General features: G+C 29.6%; 2 protein-coding genes across 2 annotated transcripts; both read right to left on the reverse strand.

The window, feature by feature from the left end:
• Nucleotides 1-303: 303 nt before the first annotated feature.
• LOC127101098 (bZIP transcription factor 11) lies at nucleotides 304-1,900 on the reverse strand. The gene has a single exon (XM_051038425.1). The coding sequence runs from the start codon at nucleotides 1,167-1,169 to the stop codon at nucleotides 669-671; it is 501 nt and encodes a 166-aa protein (XP_050894382.1). The 5' UTR covers nucleotides 1,170-1,900; the 3' UTR covers nucleotides 304-668.
• Nucleotides 1,901-9,786: 7,886 nt separating this feature from the next.
• LOC127101099 (uncharacterized) lies at nucleotides 9,787-11,453 on the reverse strand. Its single transcript, XM_051038426.1, has 3 exons — nucleotides 11,187-11,453; nucleotides 11,012-11,102; nucleotides 9,787-10,927 (listed from the first exon to the last, which is right to left on the reverse strand). The coding sequence occupies exons 1-3, from the start codon at nucleotides 11,411-11,413 to the stop codon at nucleotides 9,854-9,856; spliced, it is 1,392 nt and encodes a 463-aa protein (XP_050894383.1). The 5' UTR covers nucleotides 11,414-11,453; the 3' UTR covers nucleotides 9,787-9,853.
• Nucleotides 11,454-11,896: the final 443 nt, after the last annotated feature.

The raw sequence follows: 11,896 nt of genomic DNA on the forward strand, positions 1-11,896 counted from the left end.
AAGTGATATAAATATCATCATAGTGATTGTGTTTCAACAAGTAGTGGGTTCCATTGTGACATCGCATAAAACCAAAAGCAACCCTACATGTATGTAGTGTTATGCATCTTGAGAAAATTACAAAAAAGCAAAAGCAAACCCACACAATTTTTCTTATGCACCATTACTTATTTCTTTGACTATAAGTTTAAGGTTTCTTCTTATGCATCATCTCACCTATATCTACTACCATCAAATATCTAGGTATAACTATTAATTGAACTGATTTATTTATCATTTTTTATTTTAATTGCTTTTATGATGTCATATTTAAAAACAAAGATGATATTTTATAGTTAATAGGCAACATTCATATTAATGTAAGGGTGAGAGACTTTTCAATTGCATAAATCATCAAAAATTCCTCCCCTTCTAGAAACTTACATAGACACAAACCCTGATACATTTTTTTACCCAACCTTAATACATCATCATATATAAAACTTAGAATATAATAATAACCTAATATATATATATATATAAAATAAAAACAATTGGCAACTTGACATTTAAAAAAAAAACAAAAAAAACAAATACTCAACACAAAACAAACCGAGGTTGTTACAATCAACTATAGCACCAAGAATCAACCAAAAGCCATACACAATTTGCAACCAAACTTCATCAAATCAATACATCAACATATCATTAGAGGCCATGATTGGTTGATTAACAGGGAAAGAGCTCCACGTGTCCAAGAATCCACAATCATTGAACAACTGATCCGTTTCCTGAAACAGTGAATTGCTTGATTCAATGTATTGGATAATATCATTCAATGATTGCAATCTGTTGCTTAGTTCAGCCATCTGAACCCTAAGAATTGCGTTCTCAGATTCAACATTCAGATACATCTGAGTAGTTATCCCTACGTTTGTGCTTATTTGATTATTCTCTTTCTTGAGCTCTTCGATTTGTGCGCTAAGTCCTTCCATGTGTTGCTGTTTCTTCATCCTTGATCTTCGTGCGGATTCTCTGTTGGATTGCATTCTCTTCCTCTTCTTTTGATCGGTTATATTCACCTGCATGTGATTCATGTTCAGATTCATATTCCTATCGCCCTCTGATCCAGATCCAGAGTTTTGAAAAGAGCTTGTACCAGATGAATAAGCTCCACCAGGAAAAGCCATGTGAAAACTAGCTAGGGTTTAAATCGCGGTTGCGAATTATCGATCTTTGATGTCTATGTCGCCGCGACTCAGATCGTGATAATAGTAATATTATTCTAACTATAGGTAGTTAATTTGACTAGATTGATAGAATTAATGAAACTAAATTTTAGATTTGAAGGTAATAAAAGAGGTTAAGTATTAATTCATGAGAAAATATAGAACCAGTATAGGAAAACAACCGAGAAAGATTGAACTAAATGGGTTCTGCGTCTGAGAGAAGAGTTTATCATAGAGATCTCAAAGATTAGTGGAGACATCTGTGTTGTTTTTCAATCATTCATAACTATATGAACAAAGAAAAAAAAATTGTTTTGTGGGGGTTGAAACTCAAGAGCAACAATTACTTAGAGGGTTTTTAGAGGGTTTATAAGGTAGCTATGGATGATTTGTGAGGATGATATTTATATGAGATGGTTATATATATTAAGAATAAAATTCTTGTTCTAGAAATTTGAAAAGGGTGTCAAAGACTATGTGCTGAAAAGATAAACTCTAGTTGATGTTTAGGAAAGAAAAGATGATAAGAAAGAATATGAAAATGGAAGAAGAGGGATGAGTTTTGACCAATTTTTAGAGGAGATGATAAGAAGAGAAGGAAAGAGGTTTTGATGGGATTCAGTGGTTGAATTTATAGAAAAAAATCATTATGGCAATTTGAATTATTGAATTAAAATAATATCAAAAAATGGAGAATGGGTTGGTTTGGTTCCGTCATAATTAATGGTGTATAGTGTTTAATTAATTAAAACAAAAAAAAATGTATAATAGAGATAGAAAAGGACAATCAGAGTGGGGGCAGGAGATCTGTATCCAATGGTTGTAATTTAAAATTTGATATTTTATAAAAAGAAAAAAATGGCTTCACCTTCCGATCAATTAATTTGATTCAAATGTCAGTTCTAATATCAAATGATTTCAATTTTCTCTCTATAGTAATTTTAAATATCAAAATCACTAAATTAAATAATGATAGATATATTTTATTATAATTTAATTTATGATTGAAATAAGTCTGATTGGAATTAAAATAACAAGGTGAACCCGTGAGCGGAAAGGAAGGGACCTGGAAAGCATCAGAAAGGATGACAATGGCCACTATTACTATTCATGTGCACGCGTACTTGTAAAAGTACAAACAAAACAATTACTTATTGAAAATACGTATAAAGTTTACTTTTCCTTTAATTTATTTACAGTATATTCAGTATAATAAAAATTATTTAAATTATTTTTATGATAAATAAATTAATTATTAAGAAAGAAAGAAATTACAGTATATTAACAATTAGTTATGTATATTTATTAAACTTGAAAGAAAGAAATCTCATTAAAAAAAAAATTATTTTTATAAATCTTGGTATTATAATGGAGAAAGTTGTTTGTTTATATTTAAATTTAAAAATAGAAAATAATTTTACTTATATTTTATTTCAAATATACTAATAGTCATTATATAAATTATTTGTGAGGTATATTTAATAAAATTAAAGAAATTGTATACTTATTAAATGGTGTTATTGTATTGTGTACATATAATGAGCCTTTTACTTACGCACCAAATGTGAATAGGTTCATTGTGATACTTTTATAGCATTAATTAGCATTTGGTATTTGGCAATTTTACCAAATGGCAGCGTAGTATGACGTTGATTTGTTTGCTACTACTTTTAGGTTGGACCACTTCTTGTTTGTAATTTTTTTTGTCGATAGAATATGCTATTGGAATCTTAGGTAAAGAATGGTAGTTGCGGTTTTTTTATTAGAATGAATCACTTCACCTTTTTCTTATTTGTTACTCATAGCATACGTCTTAGTTTTTTCTTCTTATTTATTTCATATTTTTATTTGTTATATATTTAAATTAAATATTTGACCAATCACCATTGATGATTGTTGAGCGATCTGTAAAACTTTTTGACCTCTTTGTCAATTTCAACTTTTGATTATTGTGTTGCTATGAAATTTTTTAAGTTTGTATATAAAATAAAGATTTCTTATATGGTAGGACTCTTATTTCTTATACATTTTTGGAGGCAAAACTTCTTAAATATACCCTTAAATTTTCATATTTATATTTTTTCAGTCACACACAATAATTATTTTAAACATTTCTAAAATACTTATTACTTTTTTCTATCAATAAAACTCTATTTATGAAATTTTACTTCAGTTAACTATTTTATTTACAATATTTAATAAAAATATTTTGATAAATATTTAATTAAATTAAATTTTTATCCCAACTCATGCAAAAAAATTGTCATTCATTTTAAATATTTTTAGTCTCTTTTTCGTAATAACTTTTAAACTAAAAGTTAACAATATTTACATATAATTGATATGTATGTCACTAGTAAAACATGATAAATTGTTATATAATAATCTTTATGGAAGTTTAAAAATTAAGATCATAAAATATATGTTACTAAAATTTGGACACATTGTTAATATCTATTGGATTAAAATTTTATGCTTTTAATGTTGATGCTATTAATACTCTTTTAGGATTAGAACCTCCCAAAGTCTATGAAATCTAAAATAAAAGGAGAAGAAATTTTCAATTAGGTGAGTATATGTACACTCTGATGATAGATGAATTTTGTAGATTAGGTGTTGAATGGGTAATTCCTAACGATTTTGCTTTGAGGTTAAATACCTCACAATTTCGCTTAATCTCTAAAGTTTGGGCATCCTTCTTTGTGAAAACATTAGAGACCGCATCAAATCAAATTGGGTTTATTGTTAAGTGGTTCTTAGGTTTATTGGTTGTTTTACATAGGGAACTTATTGATGTAAGTAAGTTGATTTCTAGAAATATTAAATGCATGGCTAACTCCCCACAACGAGCTCGTGGGCATTTTTGCATGATTAACAAATCGTGCAGGATAGATGGAGTTCTCACTCACCAAAAGGGTGAGATGATCAACTTAATGGCTCAAATAAATAAAAAAGCGTAGTGAACAAGATGTGGGCATGACACTCCATGGAGAAATGCAACAAGAAGAACATGATCAAGGACACTAACAAAATCAAGTCCAAATAGGAGAAAATCAAGAATTCTACATTCCAAATATGCAACCTAATTAACAACCATTAGATCATGACCGAATAATGGAAGCACATGTGGTTGACATTACAAGGTAGGCCTACGAGATCTCACCAACCTTGTATGTTAAACACCAAGGTTCGATCCAATGTTTCAAGACTTCTACAACCAACAACAAGATCACATGCAACATTCAAATGGAGGTCAAGATTTACAAACCCTCAAGACTTGGAGAACTACTTCGCATAACAAGATCAATAGCAAGAAATGAGAAGATATCACATTAGAGCATAATGGATAAGACAAAATCAAAACTTCAATAACACAATGAATGATATGCGAGACTTTTCCCCTTATAATGATATGTGAAGCTAGAAACACTATTTAAAAAAATATATTTTCAACAAATTTCAATTTTGTTTCATGATCCAATGAATAGTAAAGCTACAAATAAATATCTTTTCTCTTTGTACTACTTTTCTTTTGTTTACCTTAATAAATGAGTTTGCGACTGTGTTTTCTTTTAAATTTATAATGTGTTAGTGTACTAATGAATGGAGGACAAAAACAATCACCAAACATAGATGATCATCATGGAAGTTCTCTTGCGAGATAACAAAGAAAAATACAAGCAATCAACTAGTACTCAATCTCTAGATACCTTAGCTAGTAAGGTTTGAGTCAAATTATTCAATTGTTTATTTTTTCTTCTATTGAGTGTATCCATGCAATTGTGTTTTATAGAATTCACGACTTTTCAGAATTAGTTTATTGGTTGAATAAATACACAATAAGGCACTTTTTTGTTATAAATTCTGAGACTTTTTAAGTCAACCCGATTTTAATATTATATCATTTGCAAACCACTTTGAGTCTTAGTCTTTCTTTCGGTAACATAGCCAAATTAATTATCCTATGACTTGAAACATTAAATATTTCCACACTCTCTTTGGAGTTAGGTAGAATTTTTAGTTTCTTTGTTGCTTACAAAAGAATAAATTTGGGGTTGCTTTTGAAAATGAGTAAAGTTTAAGTTTAGGGTTTTGAGTATTAGGAAAAACGGGTCAAAATTAAAAAATTTGTGAAAAATAAATAAAGAAGTTAAAATAACTTCTTCAAAAAAAAAGAAAGAAGAGAAAAAGTAAAAGAATAAGATTGAAATTAAGTGTTAATCCGGAGATGTATCTTCGAATATCCTTGAATTTGAAATTAAGTGTTAATCCGGAGATGCATTTGTGGACAAATCTTAAAACACTTTCGTAGATACATCTCCAAATTTAATTTAGGTAAGTTGAGGAAATAATGTGTTCGAAGACGCATCTTCAAAAATTGAGGGCATTTTTTACTTTTCACCGATGGTCTGAGAGAATATATAATGAATATATAATGGTGGGAAAAGAAATTGTCCAAGAATAAAGCATAGAGTTTTATAAAAGAACAATGTTATTCTTACATCATAGTATACATCAACATTGTTCACCGTATTTTATACAGAGAATAATATTTTTAAACTTTTTATAAATAAAAAAAATATTTCTAAAAAAAATATTTTTAAAAATATTTTTATAACACAAATATAAAGTTTGTGATTAACCAAATTTAGTATGCATTAACCACAAAAATATAGATAATTAATCACATATTTTACTTATAATTCACTAATCAAATTTACTAGTTCATTAACTAAAAAAACCTAACATTAATCAAATTATGACATAAAATATAAAATATAATAATCAATATTACATTCTATTAATCAAGTTTTGATATTAAATTATGAAATAAAACAAATAAGATTGATTAATAAAATGTAAAGATTGATTATTATATTTTATATTTTAATATCAGAATTTGGTTGATATTATGTAATTTATTAATTAATAAAATATTAAATTTTGTTAATAAATTATAAATAAAAATGTAGTTAATAACTTATATTTTTATGATTAACGTAATAATAAAATTAATTAAAAATGACAAACTTTTTATTTATTTATGTTATAAATTTTATTTTATTTTTATAAAAAAAATTAAAAATCTAATTTATAAATATGATAAACATATGTGTTTAGTGTAAGTATTTAATGTACTATGAATTATTATAAGAATCGTATTATTCTTTGTGAAAAGGAGACACGGCAAATTAAATGAAGGCCATAGGTTGATTATTTATGCTTCTGTATTGTTGTCATATACCATCTGTCAATTTGACCGACATCTTAAAAGAAGACAATAAGTATGTCTTTGTAAAATTCGTAATAATTAAAATGACTTTTAATAATCATTAATTATAAAATGTCCAACTTAACAATATTGATAGTATTTAGTAATTGAATTAAGATTTCCCCGGAGACTATTATTATGAATATATACAATTAACTTTACATATGAATTTAATTATATTAGTTGATGTTTGTTTTATAGGTTAAAAATTTAGTTTTCAAAATAAGTTTATCAAAATTAAGAATGGAAATCTCAATTTCATGCCTGTTTTTTCTTCATAAAATATGTTTAATTAATATATATCACATTTTAAAAATAATTTGTAAAAATATATTATATAGTAATCATTTAAATTTCATTTTCACTTTTATGAGAATTATTTACGGTCACTCATTATTTTGAAAATAAAAACATAAAAATGTAAAAATTATTTTATTTTTAAGAATATAATATATTCGAGTAATATATTTTTATCTTTAAAATAAATGTAAAAATATAATTTTGTAATTTATATACATGTTGTTTTACAATTTTAAAACAAACATTTTAATTGAAAATATGTATACAATAACTTTACATTATATAAATATATAAATTAAAAATTTAAAATATATAATTTATTTTTGAGGCCATCAGAAAAACAATTTGAAAAAAATATAGTGTATTCTCTTCATATTAAATTATAACTAAAAAAATTTAAAAAATTTAAAATGAAATATAAACAAATATAGACGGATCGGGTAACTCAACTAATATGTATTAGTTGAAAATGAGTGTAACTTTTTTGTTTGAGAGTTTAATTTCTGACCTTGATATTTATTTATATTTATGTATTAATTAATTTAAATAAGTTTTTAATAATTTTAAATCAATAATTTTTTAGAAAAAATAAAAAATATAATTAATTCATATTTTATTTAATAATAATTTCTTTAATACTCTTTATTTAATTTTTATATGTTTTAAGAATTTTTTACTCATATAAGTATAATCAACATTTTCAACCAAATACCTAAACAACCTATTTTTCCAATTAAAATCCCAACTTTAAAAAAAAGGCGTGTCAAAACAATTGGTGTTTGCTGTTAATTTAATAGGATGCACCTATTGAATCAGCGCCACTGTATTTTTTTTAGTTTTATTTATATTTATTTGCACATTTGATGTTTTAGGTGTGTTTCCCTACATAAATAAACCATAATTTTTCCATGAAATGATAAATCTATAGGAAAATGTATAGGAAATATTAATAAAACTTAAAAGATACGGTGGCGTTGATTCAATTTATTAAGAGTAAATATCAATTATTTGACACGATTTATTTTTTGTTTGAAAGTTGAGTTTATTGAAATTTTAATTGGAAGTGTGATTTGCTTGGGTATTTGGTTGAAAATGTAGGTTATATAAGTAAATTTTCATTTTTTTTATGATTCAACTTATTAGTGTATAAAGATAACTTAAATAATTAAATAAAAAATTCATTAAACTAAATATAGAAAACCTAATTTTTTTAATTTTAAATATACATAATTTAATTAACTTTGATTTTATTTTATTTTGGAAATAATGTATACAATAGAGTAATCATATTAGTCGAGTTAAATGAACCTAAATTGTTGGTTCAAGATTCAATCTGTGACAACAACATTTCTCTGTATTCCTCATAATATAGTAATATAAATAAATTTTTGATATTTATAAATCAACAACTTAAAAATATATAATTGTATTAAGATACATGAAATATTAGGATACTTACAACGACCTATACTGACAAAATATTTGAGTTTTCATATGTGGATTTTTTTACCAATATACCCCACTTTTTCAAATAAATTCCCAAAATAATCCAGTTTTCAAAATATTTCCCAATATACCCCACTTTTAGAGGGAGGCGCCAATTGGATTGGCGCCCCCTCTTAAAAATTGCAAGGAGGCGCCAATTGGATTGGCTAGGGCACCTGCCCTAGCCAATCCAATTGGCGCCTATGTGTAATTTTTAAGAGGGGGCGCCAATCCAATTGGCGCCTCCCTTAAAAAAGCCTCAAATGAAAAAACTTACAACATGAATTTTAGGAATATGAATTTTGCATCATTTGGATTTAAATGAAGTTGGATATAAATTTTGCATCATTTGGATTTTTTATGAGAAAGTTATGGGCAGTTGAAGTTGGACTTCTGAGTTTTTTAACTGTTATCTGAGTCATAATGTTTTGTATTATTGCATGTGTTTCTTTTAGGAATATGAATTTTTGTCCAACATAACATTTGAAGTAGACATCTTAAATTTTCCATTGCACTTGATCCCACCTCAAAATAATTAAAAATGACTGAGTTAGGTCCCTGCGAACTTGACCCAAAATTAGGGTTTCTGTCAAAACAAGTGTATGTGAATTTTGCCAAAAGGGACCAACTTCAAGCCCTTTAGTTTGAATGATAAAAGCCTCAAATGACAAAACCTTCAACATAAAAGTTGTAGATCTTTTCAAGATAATGAATTTGGACTAAAGTTTTGCATCGTTTGCAATTTTTATGAGAAAGGTATGGGCACCTGAACTTGGACTCTTTGACATTTTATCTGTTATCTGACCTATAATGTTTTGTATTATTGCATGTGTTTGTGTTAGAGTTATGAATTTTTGTCCAACATAACAAGTGAATTAGACATCTTAAATTTTCCATTGCACTTGGTCCCACCTCAAAATAATTAAAAATGAGTGAGTTATGTCCCTGCGAACTTGACCCAAAATTAGGGTTTCTGTCAAAACAAGTGTATGTGAATTTTGCCAAAAGGGACCAACTTCAAGCCCTTTAGTTTGAATGATAAAAGCCTCAAATGACAAAACCTTCAACATAAAAGTTGTAGATCTTTTCAAGATAATGAATTTGGACTAAAGTTTTGCATCGTTTGCAATTTTTATGAGAAAGGTATGAGCACCTGAACTTGGACTCTTTGACATTTTATCTGTTATCTGACCTATAATGTTTTGTATTATTGCATGTGTTTGTGTTAGAGTTATGAATTTTTGTCCAACATAACAAGTGAAGTAGACATCTTAAATTTTCCATTGCACTTGGTCCCACCTCAAAATAATTAAAAATGAGTGAGTTATGTCCCTGCGAACTTGACCCAAAATTAGGGTTTCTGTCAAAACAAGTGTATGTGAATTTTGCCAAAAGGGACCAACTTCAAGCCCTTCAACATAACAATAACAAGTCCTTGAATTAGGGTTTCTGACCTATAAATTTTTGTATTATGATATGTGTTTATTTTAGAATTATGAAAGAAACCTAATGTTTGGAGTTTACACAAAGATAAATTTGACATAATACGAATTGATATTAATAAAATTTGGATTTTACACAATGAATCCTAATGGTGATGACCGGGATCACCTAACCGACCTCCGGTCCCACATCCCCTAGCTACCCTAACCCTTGGCCCTAACCCACGTTGACGGTTCTGCACCGGTGGTTGTTCATCTGATGGTCCAGGAGCGTCATTACCTCCTACAGGAGAAGATCCGTTGAGGTATTCAGCCAACTCAGCATAGTCTTCAGTATTCAATGATGGTGTACCGGCGTAGCTGAGCTCATGACCCATGCCAGAGAAGTTGGGGTGTGGTTGACTCATGGATGGGCGACCAGGACGGTTGAAGGGGGACATGGGTGACAATGATGGGTCTAGGAAAGGTTGGAAAGGTTGTTGGGGTGTTTGGAAGAGATATGGTTGTGGGATGTTTTGGTATTGTGATGTTTGGGGTTCTTGGCTACGGTAGGTGATGGGGCGGTTAGTGTTTTGGGTAAGGCGACTTTGGTAGGGTGATGGTGTGGGTGCGAAGCGATGTTCGGTCGAAGGTTGATGGTCCATTTGTTGGTGGTGGTATGGGGGATGTTCTTGGTTTTGGGGTTGGGTGAATGGCATGTTTTGGTTGTATGTTTGTGTGTTTGTGGAACGGAAAGTTTGTCGGATAGGTGGTTGTGAGTAACCGGGCTGAGAATGTTGTTGGGGGTTAGATGTTGAGCCTTCTTGTGTGTAACTTGTCTGGCGTGGGTCGTAGAGGTACATATCATCGGCGATGAATTGAAATCCAACTGATCTATACCAAGCCATATAAGTACGACTTGGTTTTACCTCATTTGGCATGACTGCGTCAGTTAAGACATGGTCATGACGGTGCTTCCACTTGCGACACTCTGATCTTGCGAAGGTTTGCCAAGGGTTGTAGTTCCATTGGTCGTTCACTTTACGCATATGCCATTCTCCTAGGCTAGCTGGGGGATCTGGGATATTCTGGACCATACCAAACTGCAACTTCACACGATCGGTGTTGTGCAGCTCCACTGTTGTGAACCGTATTATCGGTGTGCATGTTGTCCATACGGCTGCGTCTTCAGGGTTGATCTGATGCTCATGATCCATATTAAGGTATGGACGCCAAATGAACTGAAATGTTAAAGACAATAGGATTTAAATGAATGTAGAAAAAGTTAACATAATATGAAGAAATAATGTAATTATTTTGCTTACGTCTGCCGGTCGAAGGTGATCCAACAGGTTGCGATATTGAGTAATACAGTGTCTCGGACATCTTTTGTAATTCATACCGCGTGCCGACCATCTACACTAAAAAGTTAAAATAAATTAGTTATGGGTAATAAACTGTAAGGAAGGAAGTAAAGATATAGCAATTTAAACAACTTACTTTTTTGCATATGGAAAAGTGAAGGGGTTGTTATTGACCGGTGCTAGAGACGGTAGTCTTGACCATCCCCATGCTTGTAGCAAAACAGCACATCCAGAAAATGTAGAAGTATCTTTGTGGGAGTTTTTGCACAAAGAACTATAGAGATAGGCTAGACATGCGGATCCCCAACTATAACTACCTATTCTATCTATATGTCTAAGTAAAGGTAAGTACATAATATGCATGCTAGAACCACTACCTTCGGGAAATAAAAAGGATCCTAGTAACAACATAATGTAACACCTAGTTTTGATGATTCGAGCATCTTCGGTAGAATGCTCGTCTAAATAAAAACTATTATAATATGACTTTAGGCGTGAAAGTAGTATACCTTGTCCCCTAGCATTATCATCTAACAAATCAGTGTTTAAAAGCTCCATGCAAATTGAATTTGGAAAGTTGGTCTTACCATTAATAGTTTTGCCTTCAATTCGTAGTCCTAAAAGCATGTAGACGTCTTCTAACGTCACGGTACACTCACCGGTTGGAAACCAAAATGTGTGTGTCTCTGGCCTCCATCTTTCGCATAAGGCTAGAATGAACTTGTTATCTATAGACCAAGACATAATTTTGCTAAGGTGACCAAAACCGGCGAGTTCAACATAAGGTTGAATCATCGGGTCCATTGGGACAAATTCGTGGACTCGAGTGCGAAACCTTGAGACATC

This window comes from Lathyrus oleraceus, chromosome 7, assembly GCF_024323335.1.
Source record: "Lathyrus oleraceus cultivar Zhongwan6 chromosome 7, CAAS_Psat_ZW6_1.0, whole genome shotgun sequence".
In the NCBI taxonomy this organism is placed as follows: domain Eukaryota; kingdom Viridiplantae; phylum Streptophyta; class Magnoliopsida; order Fabales; family Fabaceae; genus Lathyrus; species Lathyrus oleraceus.